The sequence below is a fragment of the Gouania willdenowi genome, chromosome 12, assembly GCF_900634775.1.
Source record: "Gouania willdenowi chromosome 12, fGouWil2.1, whole genome shotgun sequence".
NCBI classification, from domain to species: Eukaryota; Metazoa; Chordata; class Actinopteri; order Blenniiformes; family Gobiesocidae; genus Gouania; species Gouania willdenowi.
Genome location: NC_041055.1, coordinates 25,848,316 through 25,862,179, shown reverse-complemented (window position 1 = coordinate 25,862,179; position 13,864 = coordinate 25,848,316). Strand labels below are relative to the sequence as shown.

Here is a 13,864-nt window from a genome sequence, read left to right as displayed (position 1 = left end):
ATGATATGACGTGTTTGCGACCCAATACGACACAGCGATTGGACAAAACAGTGGCTTGTCACCTTGAACGGACTATTCCTGTCATAAGTAGTGGAGAGGATCACAAGAAAGCGACATAGCAGCTCCGGTGAGTGTTTGAAGCAGCTGACTCAGCTGATTGACTCCGCTGCTGCTGCCACATACACACTGAAACAGTGTTTGTCTGACTCACAATCACGATAGCCGCTTAAATAGCCATGTATTTTACTGTAATGTGCAGTTTTTTTGGCTGAAAACAATAACAGTGTGGACAGCAACAACAACAAAATGCAAGTCATCAGCTGTTGTGTGGAGTCAGCGTCTACAGACACGCCTACTCATAAATATGCATAAGTAGCCTGCAAAACAGCCTGTTTTTAGAAGTGCTCAGAAAGTCACTTTTCAGAGGGCTAAAACTCTGGAAAACAGGCAAGTTTAGGAAAATAAACCTCAACTACTATGTTGTTGGGGTTCTTAGAACAAATGGAGATGGGTGAAAAAAGCATAATACTGGACCTTTAACACTGTTACATAGGCAAAGGCTGGGAGTTTCATTTGCCAATATTCTAAACGAGAGCCACTTTAGCGTCACAGACAGGGTTATATAGTCTCTGATACAGTCACTATTCTGTCTCCACCATTGTCCCACCCACAACGCCATCTGATTGGTTACACACAGAACCACAACTCAACAGCCAATCAGCAGTTAAAGCAGATTTGGAGCGCTGCATGGCTATAGCTAATAAACACTGATGCAGAAGAGGAAAAGAGGAAGCTCTGGAGAGCCGTTATAGGTCTTGAAGGTAAATTAAAGCAGCTGACTCTCCCGAAATTGAAATAACCATCCCAGTCCTCTACAACTGGCAACTACTAGTAACTTTATTGTAAGCCCAATAACGTTTTAAAAACATAAGCGTCAGTTCTGCTCAAACAGTGGATTCTCTGAAAGCAGACTGGATCAAAAGTCCTGGGAAGTTTGCTGCAGCCCTTTTTACTCTCCATAGAAATGTTCAGGACAGTGAAATGGGTTCATCTGAAGTGTCTAGTAATTGTAAAGAAAAAAAAGTAAGTAAAATCCAATGAAAATGATACTTTCAAAGTTTTTGGAACTATTATTTTTCTAATACACATCACACAAAATATCAAATAACTGTATCCTATTCTTCCTCAAATATAAATATAGTTCAAATAAAATACAATATAAAAATATCTGAGGTGGCGCACTTGTCACTTTGGGAGCCAGATTTTGATGACCATTTGAGTTACGACCCGAAAAAGGTTGTGAACCTCTGGTTTAGGACTTATTTCAGCTGGTATTCCCCATGGTTTCTACCAGCAAATTTCCAGTACCGCTCCTGTTTTCCACAGGTTACCGTAGCCAGAGATGTCCAAATTGCAGTGAGGAACACAAGTTGGAAAAATGCATTGAAGGTGTGCAGCCCAAATATAGCAACTGTGGAGGGGTGCACCAAGTTAAGTACAGAAAATGCGCAAAAAGGAAGAAAGCAGAGGAAGTGGAGAAAGTAAAAAGGTTTAATGACATCAGCTATGCTGAAGCAGTGAAAATAGTACAGAAAGAAAAAGAAGAGAGAGGTAGTGGGGAAACATTGTAACAGAAGCCAAACAAAAAGCAGGAGCAGAGATAGAAGAGGGGAAAAAAAACCAACAATGGTGATCAATCAGAGAAAGGAGGTTATCAGTGGAACATTACTTTGGATAAGTTAGTCTTATTTATTGCATGCACTGACCAGCCCAAACACTGAAAAATTAAGATGATCGTAAAAGGGGCAGAGAAATTCTTAAATATGAAGGAGCTGTCATGAGAGGAAGTTAAAAACATGCTGACGTGACAAGAAAACTAGCCCGATTGGACTCCTCGATATTCACTGCATCTCTCTGGTGGATTTGCAGGAGTCTAATGGGGGGTGGGGGTTATTTACTTTAGTTATTTTTTTCGAGTTAGTTGGTCTTAAATCCTAAAGCTTGAAATTGTTAAATGACAGAGCCTCATTTACTTTTTTATTTTGAGTGTTTTATGCATTTTAACCAAGTCACAGCAATACAGTTGCACTTTTGACAATATATCTGATGTATAGTCATTTTTAAGTGCATTGAAAAAAAAAAAAAAATTCAAATCTTTAATTTTTCTTTAAAAAATCTAAGATTTTTTTCTAGGCAAAATCGCCCAGCCCTACCTGAAATACATATTTTTGATGCAGCCAGGATCGCTCCAGACTTGATCGGAAATTAATATATTAATCCTATCCGCTGACATGGCATTTTTAAATGTGTCCTGGTACACTTTCTGTGTGAAGCGGGTGTGTGAGAAAGAGTAAAATTCAGTTAATTTTATTGCAGGGAAACACGCTGAGGCAACAACTAGAAAATAGTGTTTGTCACATGAGAAGCTGAAGAAAATGACAGCAACTTTCATAACTGAAAATGAGTTTAAAAATGCTTAAAGTAAAATATTGGAGTTTTTATTATTCAAAATACTTGATGCCAATAGTGTCACCTTTACCACAAGTGAAAATCGGCTCCAAATATCGATTTTCGGCATGCTAGTACTAATAATCGGTATTGGTCTGAAATAACCATATGGGTCTGACACTAGTTCAGACTCACTGATATTTGCCACATTCATGCTGTAGAGCTGAGAATAAAGACGTTCCTAGAAGCTGCAGCTGACTGCAGGAGGATTTGTTTTGTATTACAGTTCATTTAGTAAGTGCTTTAGCTTAAGCTGCTATTTGCAAACTTGATTTAGTATATTATATGACACAGCACTCTGTAATACAGTGCTCTGTTGAAAGATTTGGTTTCCTTGTTTACTAATAATTGGTATTGTTGCTGTTTATAATGCAGATCAGTACAGCCGCCGTGAAGTGCAGAGGATTCCAATAGATCTCAATGAAACGTGTGCTGACAGACTCTAAAGCCTAATTTATGCTAGTTCTGACAAACACGTCAGGCTACGACGTAGGGTTCTGCGTCGATGCAGAGGGCTACGTTTAACTAGAGCCTTGATGTTATGCAAAAACTGATCACACTTAAAAGTGTAAGTTTCATTGTTTTAAAATCGGTCTAGACCTCATACTTTTATTGAAATACATTTGCTCCATGCTGGCCCATATCCAGACAAGCACATGCTTGTCGCAGTTTTCGCTTTCTGTGATAAACATGTTACGGCCGACAACCGAAAATGCATTTTCGGCTCAAAATCTTTGGTGGCCGCATTTTCAGCGCAACAATAGACAATAATGAGCATTTCCACAATACTTTGAGCCATAAAATGATTGATCTAATTTAAAATCTAGCTAGTTCAGCAAATTGGACATCAAACCTCTTGTGTTGATTAAGCTCTTGTTTCATTCCACTGCTAGAGGACATACAGTGAATATGGAAACAAGAGTTTACTCAAACAATCTTGTTTTGGAAAGTCCAATAGTCAGTAATGAGTAGTTATGGCAGTGGCATACATAGGGTTGGGCACCGAGAACCGGCTCCTGCGCGCGTGTGTGGCTACGGTTTCAGTTTGGACCACGGAGCAGAAGGGAGATAAGAACTGATCACCAGTAAAAAGCCCAGTAAAACTCTGTAACACACTCACCAGGAATAAATAGTTGCTCCCTGGTAAAGATAGTAGCTCTAACAACAGGTAAAATGATAAACTTGTGATATTACAGCCTGTACATGCAGTACGGGGACGCATTTACTCCGCCTCTGGGTCCTAGTGCCTGCTGTCCGGTGAAGCCTGTAAAGAGGTCTTATATTAGTTTATTTTCTTTTTAAAGTGGTGTTTTTTGTGGCTTTGGACTCCAATTACATATTTATATATAACATGTTCCCTACAATATAAACAGGTTCACAATATAACTATTTTTTATAGTTTCTGTTTCCACTGTATCCAGAATAATAATCTTTCTCAACAAGAACTGTTGATTGATTTGTCACATGACTGCTCCAGGGTTTGAGTTTGTTTTATTTAGTTTCACATCTACCTGGGCTGTAGCTCTTTGTTTTTTAGACTGCTGCCAAGTTGTTTGTAGTTTTACTTCAGCAAGTTTCACTTTCACAGTTACAGTTGGAGACCTTTATAATTGAATACCCTAGTTACAGTACAGCAACCAAATTAAACAATATCAACGAAGTGAATTAATAAAAAATGGTCTCTGTAAAGGCTTTTTCAAACTAAAAAAATCTTGTGAAATCTGTGACTTGTTGACCTGCACAACTCAAAGAATCAGAATCAGAATCGGTAAAATCCAAACGATGCCCAACCCTAGGCATACAGTATGTCAGCCAACTTTTGTTGGAACCCAGGGAGTGGTTAACCAAAAAAATGATATTTTATCTACTTTTCAGTTGGCTGACAACAGATTTTCCAACTGTGACCTCCTCTAACTAGTGTGTGCTAAAGAGATAGAAATGTTTCTCAAGCTAAAATTCACAAGGTATAGCAATGCTTTAGTAATGTCAGTTCAGTTTGATGTTGGTGCCATATAGAGGTTAGAAATTTAAACCACTCAACCACATATGCGTTTAGCACCAGACTACATTGAGTTACATTAGCAACATAGTTCTCCAGCAGCCTTAAACAATTAAGCACCAAGTAACAAATACCTTATACTTATTTAAGGAAATTAAATAGGTTGAAGACTTTTTGCCCTATTGCGTCTATCACAAACATACACAACAACAAGAGCTACAAAATCATAGAAAAGGGCAGGTCACCTTTCATGATAAATTGCTCAGTGGGCTGTCTTTTGTAAAAGCTGAGCCATTATCTCTGTAACACATCCTGCTTCAGAGCAGGTTAGGCATTTATTACAAGTCAGCATGGCAACTGACAAGGGAGGGAAAAGCTAACAGACCTGCCAAGATTACGCCTTAAGTTACTGTATGAAGTGAAGCTCCATGTGGAACACTTTAGGTTTTCCATTAATACTGTTTGCGTATGCAAAACCTGCATGTACAAGAACATGGAAGCAGGCGTGTGCGTAAATGCTTGCTTATCAGCTAGTTTGCAAGTGTAAAAGAGTGTCGTTTATGTGATCACTCGAAAGGACTTCATAATCTGTTGAGATATTGTTGCTGACCTGCAATAACATAACTAATTTACTTCATTAACAATTTGTTATTGTGTTTCTTGTCTGACTATAATTACATCATATAATACAAATATCCACACCTAAAATCCTCAAACTACACATGCACACAAAATTGTATTGTTTTATAGAAACTACATTCGTGAATGCAGTCATTTTGTAACCTAATGTTTGTTTTCCTAAACACCTTGTGGTCAAAATTTACCCACAGGTGATGAATTACAATCAGTGGTACATATAGGACCCTTTATTTTCCATGTTGAGCTTAAGCAATACATCACAAGACCACCGATGCCAGGGATTGTAAAGTCTTAAACATCGTAAGTTAATGATAACTTCACAGCTTTAAATACTGTCAAATATTGTGGCCACTAGTGGTGAAATACCTAATGCATCCTTGTGTTCATTTATTTGCATCTAATTATTATGGTCTGAAATTATGTCATCAGGATAATTTATATTTGATTTATCTAAATTAAGTTGATCAAAACTTAATCAATAAACCTGCTCAGATTCAGTAAACCATTGATCCCCGAGGGGAAATTGGGTGACAATGACATTAATGTTGCTCTCATACATCTTTATATGACAAAAGAAATTAAAAAAGAGCAGTCAGAGTTATCAATGTCAGTACGACTTATGTTTAACTTTTAATTGTATCTTACACATGGTTTTAAATACACTTTTTTATGACATACATGTTTGTATACTTATGGTTTTCTTTTCATTATTCTTTATTTTGTGTCCTCATGGGAATTGAAAACCAGTGTCTTTCTGAAAAAACGTATAAAATATTCCTAAAAAACCATGTCAAAAAAATTATGTAGAAAACATGGAAATTAAAAAAAAAAAAGAGATTTTATAGCACCTTATACATATGGCGTGCACTGTAACAAATTGTGGCTTGCAGACCACGGTTATCAAGAATTGTTAACTTGGTTTGAGACCAAAAACAACATGTGCAATGTTAGAGTTTGACATAAAAATTGCAATGTGTCTTCAAAAAGGTAACTTTAGAAACACTTGTCTCACAGAATTAAATATATTGTCAGAAGGGCAAAAATACTGCCACTCATTTTATTAGGAAGAGAATTATACATATACATTTTGAAGCTATTCCCTTTATATTATGTAATTCCAGGTCAAAGGCATGTTTTCTTAATCAAAGTGGCTAGCCGTACGGACAACCCCCGGCGCCATTTGTACGTGGTCGATGCCGTTACCGGAAGTCATGTGACCATTCCGTACAGACAAAAAAAAAAAATTTGACATTTTTCTTTTTTTAAATTGCTGAACAAACGATACACATACGAATTCACGGAAGCAATAAATTCAAATCTACTTCAGAGGGTTATGGTTAGTAGTCCGTAATGTAGTTTAGGGTTAGTCAGTCCGTAATGTAGTTTAGGGTTATGTAGTCCATAACATAGTTTAGTAATCTACAAATTAATAGCAAACAGAAGTACTGGCCAATAAGGAGCGCTACGTATGATTACAACAATTCATAAATATGTAGTATGTCTGTAACGTACTTTAAGAATCTATGTAACAATAGCAAACAGAAGTACATGTAGCGTCCCGTCTTAGTCACGTGACTAATTACGTCACCTAAACTGGCCAATGAGGGGCGCTACGTACGGGTAGAATGTCGGTATATTGATACGTCTACATGCGGATAGCCACAGCCTTTCTTAATCTAGGCTAACGAGAACCTTTACTTTTCACCAAACTGCTGTGTGGTTATTTCACTACGCGAGCGAAGGCCACACTAGGAATGTGCGATATTTTATCATTTATGATTTATCGTCAAAAACATTCTCACCGGTAAGAATACGTCATTCCACAATATAAACAATAAATTCCCATGTCGGACATTAGCGAGGGCCACGGGCCGTTTGTCCTTCAATTTAGCCAAGAATGCCCCAAAAAAACAAACAAAAAAAAACCATGTTCCATGTGGCAAAACTGCCCCCGTTTGTCGTCAACAACTTATTATTCTCTGGAGCAGAATGTTGTTCACGGAAGCTCTGCACAGTGTGCACTGCCACCGCCTCCCGCACACATCGCCGTCTGTGTGTGTGAGCTGTTCGTCTCAGCTACCTGAAGCTGCCATGCTGCGATACATCATGGACCGCTACTTGGTTCAGACTAGATAACCATCCAACAAACGAAACCGATTCAAGTTCCTCCGTCAGATCTACCCAAAGCTCCACAAACACAGGTAAAGAGATGAACCGGAAGCAACTATTATGAACTGGAAATTCAACTAAAGCTTACTATGCTAAGCTAACCCACCAACACCGAGACTGGGCTAAGAGCTAAAGCTAACCACTCCATATAAGGAATAGTAAAAAGAACATGTCTTACTGTCATAAAGCCACAGAGATTCACCGATTTGTTTATGGTCAGATTTAACACTAAACAGCTAAACATGTTACACGCTGGGTGAAGTAAATGTTAGCATAAATAGTAATGTCACTATTCATTCGTCCCAACTTGTGAAACACTATTTTTAAATTATATTTCACATGTTCACGAGACAAAGCTGGTCCCATTAGACTAATTTAATGAGATTACACCTAAATATACTGAATGATTAAATCATCAAGCTTGATCTGGATTAATTATAGGAAATCAGAGATATATATTTATCAATCATAACTTTATGTAACTCATTATCAAATATGAAATAAAGATTAATCAGCAGTAAAAACTACTGAAGTTATTTGTGATTTTTTTTTAATTATGTTATTTCAAGTGAGGAAATAAATGAATTACATACAATAACACTAATAGTGATCCACTTGCACAAATTAATGCCATAAAATATCAGCTCATTAACTCTGAGTCAGCAGCTATTGTAGCCTTTTTAAATGTGTCTAGTGTTGATGCATTCCCGTTTATTTGTTTGTAAGGAACCTGTTTACACTAAGCTGTGAAAAATAGTTTTAATTTATCGTAATTTTTTATCGTTATCGTGATAAATACCAGAAATTATCGGGATAATTTTTTTGTCAATATCGCCCACCTCTAGGCCACATTATCGAAATGAAACGCATTTATCTTGTATTTAGTTAAATGTTACTTAACCAGGTGTTTAACCAGCCAGCAATGGAAAACTCCATGTGTGCTGAGCAGGACGAATGGAGGAAGGCTTACTTCAACAGATGACGTTACACTCCCCGGCCTGCTAGGACACACTGATCTCAGCCAGCTAAGCAGGCTAACGGCTACATTTATACATTATCGACGTGTTATTGAGTGTAAAACACTGAACGTGTCTTAAACATATGGTTATTGTTTGGCTAAAGTGAGACAGTAATGTAATTTGCAGATTAACACAGCATGCGGTCACTACCTACTTAATGTACTATCAATTGTTTTTTATTTCTTTAAGTCGGGCAAAAAGCTACATAACTAAAGCTATACTAAAGTAAGCAGGGCATATTCACACACGGTCCAGAAATAATGTCTGTTATATAGAGTTTGTGGGTCAGGCTGCAGGGAGTTGTGTCATAGTGAGTTAGCATGCTAAGCTAACCTTAACTTCTTATGAGTTGACAACAGGTTGCAGTGGAGCCGACTTAACTTGTTAAAGTGTCACAAACTTGCGTCGCTGTCAGATGCCTTCGCGTCAAACTGCTGGACACGAGTTGTCTGCTCCGTTTACAGCCGTTATACAACAGCCCCGTGTTTCCCTGTCCGCCCCGGCTACGCTCTCTCTGCTATTTAATGTTAGCCTGCTAGCTTAGCTTAGCCCGCTGGGCTACATGAGGAGTGTTTATAGTAAGGGAGAGGAGGAGGGGGCGGCCTGCTCTGCACGCGAACACGCCGACCGCTCACAGACCAACCGGGACTCAAGGCCAACATCCCCCCGCGTGACAACCGTCCCCCCCACTTGTACCTGTCGAACGCGACGTATGGTGTCTGCGAAGTCATCGTTCGTTCCCGACTGAGCCGCCGAGGCTTGTCCCTGAACCAGCTCCGCCATCATCATCATCTTCATCCCCCTCCGCCTCGGCAGCTGAAGCTCGAGCCACTCTTAAAAAAAACAACAGCACACGTGCCGAGTCCAAGCTCCGCGAGCCAAAACGATCTCGCGAGGTGTCGGGAGACACTCGTGGCACACAGGGCACGAGGACAGATGACGACTCTTAATTAATTACACTTCCATTTAAAAAGTTTTTTTTTTATTTATTTATTTTTTTACTTTAATCATGTAAACTTCAGACACAGATAACACAAACACACATATTTAAATTAATGTTTATAGCATGCAGCCACAATATGTAAATGTGTCGAGCAAAGGAGACATTAAAATTATTTATACTAGTGGTAGGACGATATACAAAGTTCACCAGACGATATACGATACTGACTTTCCAATAACTACACAACACAATATTTTTTGGAAAGGGTGAGTGCTTTTGTGAGTGTGTTTTTGTTTGTTTTTTTACTTGACTCGGCATCATTATGTATAAACCTATTAAAAAAAAGTTGTTGTGTCTAATAAGTCACACAGTATGACTATTCAGATACAATTACGGCTAAATGCCATGACTTTATTCCTGTCCCATAACAAACTGAGGATGTAAAAACAAAACAAAATAAAGAACACAGACAGTCGATTGTATTTTATAACCTTTAACACTGTATGTGTCAGACATTTTGCCAATATAATGTCTCGAACATTAAAACACAAAAGCTCTCTAAAGCCACATGAACCGTCTAGTCTGACTTCAACCCCCACCCATCGAACAATAGCATTATACAATATGAAAGAGTCCTCCACATGTGGAAGCATCTATTGTGGCACATCTGGAACATGACAGCAGTCAGACAGAGGAGAGCAAAATTGACGCACATTGCCAAGTAGTTTATGCAAAATAGTTCCTGCTTCAGAAAAGTATCCAAAGCTCAATGAACCACGTTGAGCAGCAGAGTCACTGTCGAAAATGCATGTGAGGGCTGTGGGTGGACTGGGACCAATAATAAGCCCACTACATTATCAACCACACCTCGTAGAAGCCGTTATTAAGTCAGTGATGCTCAACATGTGGCTCTTTATGTCTTAATTTTAATTAGGCAGTGGCTATCTGTACGGTTGCCGTATCAATATACCGACATTCTATCCATGCACAGCGCCCCTATTTGGCCAGTTTAGGTCACATGACTAAGACTAAACCTTACCTTTAACCTAACCTTAAAAAATGTTGCGATATTGGGCTATAAGACGCTACATACTTGTACTTCGGTAATCGTACCAATAGCACCGGGGGTTGTCCGTACAGCAACCGTACAAATAGACACTTTCTTTTAATTATTATTACCCCAAAAAACTTTAAAAGGGGAAAACTTTTAACCCCTTTTTACCTATTTCCTTTGGCCATTTTGCAACTTCCTTTGCCCCACGTTTGCATCTTTTCAAAAAGTTCTGACACTTTTTTCAAACTTTAGCTACTTTTTGCCAATAAATATCCCTTTTTTTGTCCATTTTTGCAAGTACTTTTTGACAATTTTATCAAATTGTATTCATTTTTTGGCCACTTTTCATCCAAATAAGCTAACTTTTGCCCAATAAATATTGCTTGTTTCCTTTTTTCCCAACATTTAGCCTCTTGTTCCACATTTTTGCCCTTTTTCACTATTGTTTGCCACATTTTGCCCTTTTAAGCTACCCTTTGCCATTACATACCACCTGGTTCCTCTTTATTTGCCCATTTTTGGCCATTCTAGACTTTTTTTGGCCCATTTTAGTCACTTTTTACTCTTTTCTTGCCATGTTTTTGCCACTTTTGGACCATTTTTGGCCACCTGTTACCACGTCTGCCTCAACTTGCTCGTCAAAAACAACAATAAATGTAGCGGTTCGGAAAGGGCCCACTTCAGGTTGACGGCCCACCTGCTATAAGCTGACGTTTCAGGGGGTCGTCCTAGCAAAGATTGTGAAGTTGCTGGATTTTTAGGATTTGAAATGAAATATTGTGAAGGTATTTTTTTTAACACTTTATCTGTTGCATTCAATTTTGACACAAGTTTAGTATGTTCCTCTGCATCTGTTGGATAACTGACCTCGAATTTCAGACAAGCAGAATGCCATATACTGTGTCTAATAGACATCCGCACGCAGATCACTTTCCCTTCCCTCATCAGCCGCTGGGCATGTTAGCACCTCCAAAAAAGAAGCAGAAAAAAATTAGGCAGCAGCTGAGAGCGGTTCCCAGACGAGCCCAAAGCTCCAAATGAAGACCTCCAATTTAAAATGACTGAAGTTTGATCCCGACATATTGCTACCATGTGCTCGTGCCGCCAATGTATTCAAAGCCGGAGGTGACTGGGAAATGATTTCAGTATCAAAGCCTGGGTCAGGTGGTGGTCGTCATACACGGCAAGATGATGGGGTTTGACAAAGACACACACACACACACACACACATGCTGAATAAGAGAAACCCAGCTCCCATCTGGTCAAACAGCCGAGAAACTAGAGGCAGTTAAAGCAGGTGTGGGTCTCTGGAGTCCTGCCAATCAAGCAGTGGGAACTGATTTACTGTTTGTGTGTGCAGAGCTGTGGTTACCGCAGCAGGCTGATCAAGTGTCATACACACACACAACTTCCTCCCATCATTGTGTGGTGGAGAATAGGGGCTTGTTCCCAGGGATCCTTCACCCTCAATGGACAGCATGTAACGCAGAAAGATACCTTGGGTGTTTAAACTACAGCGTGCCCCTTTTATTCCTATTTAACTAAACCAAACGTGTGTTTTTATTTAGAAGAGCAAGGGCAAATATCATTTAGTAGGGAAATAGAAACCTTCATGTTGGCCCACTTACGGTACTTGTTTTTAATCACTCGACACTGAGCTCCTCCTCTTTCCCCTCCTCCGTCTGGAAGAAAAGGCAATTTGAAACTGTAATGTCTTTTAATTGCCACAGATCTGTTATAGGCATACTTTTCCAAAGGCAGGACAGAAGTCACAGTTGGTGTTTCATCGGGAAACTTTGGGGGTATCACAGCACAGAAATGATTCAAGTGTTTATTGTCTGTCCTCCACATGGCTTTTAAACATGTTTGTATTTGACATAAGCAAGTATTTATATATAGTATTGTATATATTTATATATATATACACCACTTTCATACATATATATGTATATATGTATGTATGTATTTACAGATACGCATCATTATATATACACATAATGTGTGTTTGTACACTGTAAAGAATATAAAGTTGACTTTACTTTAAAAAAAAAAATAGGTTCAAACTTGTTTAAAAAAAATATTTATGTTTACTTAGATCAATTAAATTAAGTTCATCAAATTGAATTTATCTAAGTCAGGGTTGTCAAACTCATTTTAGTTCAGGGACCAAATATGGACCCATTTGATCTCAAGTGGACCCCAGATGTTAGGTGTTGGAGGGAAAATTTAATTCCAGTCCCTGCAGAATCTTCACTTAAAAAAATCTTGATTTTATAACAAATTGTTGTGTAATTTAGTGGAATTATTTGTGAGAAAATGTAAGATTTAAATTTCTTTTATTTCTTTTTGATTTTTTTTTTTTTCCCCATAATTTGTTATCAAAATGACTGCATTTATGTGATACAAGCATGGGAAAACTTTAAGACCCTAAAAATATTGTGTAGTTTCATTGCATTTGTGAATTTGAGATATCTTCACCTGAATTATTTGTTTGGATTTTGACACATGCGATCTGAGCAAACATAACTTCCTCTGTGACAGCTGAGGAAACGGTTGGTCAACCACCTTCTAGTCAACAACTAGGTCAGTCAGCAACGAAACCACACAAAAAGTAATCTCACAGTGAAGCGTGGATAACAAAGGGGCTATTAAACGCCTGTAAAACACACAAGAAAAGAAACAAAAACACAAACATAAAACCTATAGAAACCTCACATTAATTGCAGTTTTAGAAAAAAAAAACAAGATGTGTTCTACTCTACTTCACCTTTTACTCCAGGGGTCACCAACACGGTGTAGCCCACGTGGACCGTGTGAGGTATGTACAGTATGTAGCTCGTACTTAGAAAAGTTAAATACTGGTGATGAAGTATTAGCATTAAATTAATCATCTTTAAATGTTTATTTTCACTGAAACATTGTTACAAATGTTACAAGTGTTGCAGTTTTGCTGTGTTGTCAGTGGTATGTTGTACATAATATGTTATATATACAGTAATAAATATTTTTAAAACTGCAAGGTGGACTCTCTATAACATTTAATGAAAATAGAACAATTTCATAAATATTGAATGCTCAAAATGTCCGATACCTTTTTAATTTACTGCTAGCCTTCCTTATTATTTTACCCTCTAATTAAAGTGAAACCTTTAAAATGTAGTACCGAAGACTATATACAGTACCTATAAACTAGCTCACAGTTTCAGAATCGGTTGGTGAATTCTGCTCGACTGCGCAGAAATATAGGGCAAAACTTATAAAAGCAATATTACACACTCATTATACATCCTCTGATAGAAAGCTATGAGAATAATTAATACAACTGGACCTAAAAAACAATCACTAACAAACACTTTTTCAAAACAGCGAAAATAATGGAACTACAGCAAATATGCAAACATTGTTAAAGACAAACAGTTGACTGAACGGAGATTGTGCATTTCCTGAATAAAGACCGACGTGTGAGTGAACAGAAGGAGCTCAGAGCGGCAGTGTCATCAGAAACATAAAGGCCAAACAAAGGAAATCTGTGA

The 13,864-nt window shown here is 38.1% G+C and overlaps 1 protein-coding gene across 5 annotated transcripts in view; it reads right to left on the bottom strand.

Annotated features, from left to right (window-relative positions):
- Positions 1 to 9,212, bottom strand: part of fubp3 (far upstream element (FUSE) binding protein 3) — a 28,776-nt gene extending 19,564 nt beyond the window's left edge. Inside the window, exon 1 of one of the 5 annotated variants that reach the window (XM_028462616.1) lies at positions 9,031 to 9,212. In XM_028462616.1, the coding sequence (XP_028318417.1) occupies positions 9,031 to 9,132 (102 nt within the window). In that variant the 5' untranslated portion in view covers positions 9,133 to 9,212. Of the gene's footprint in view, positions 1 to 8,714; positions 8,889 to 9,030 lie in introns of those variants that run through there. The other 4 variants (XM_028462615.1, XM_028462619.1, XM_028462618.1 and 1 more) reach the window with 4 other exon arrangements.
- Between the last annotated feature and the right edge of the window lie 4,652 nt (positions 9,213 to 13,864).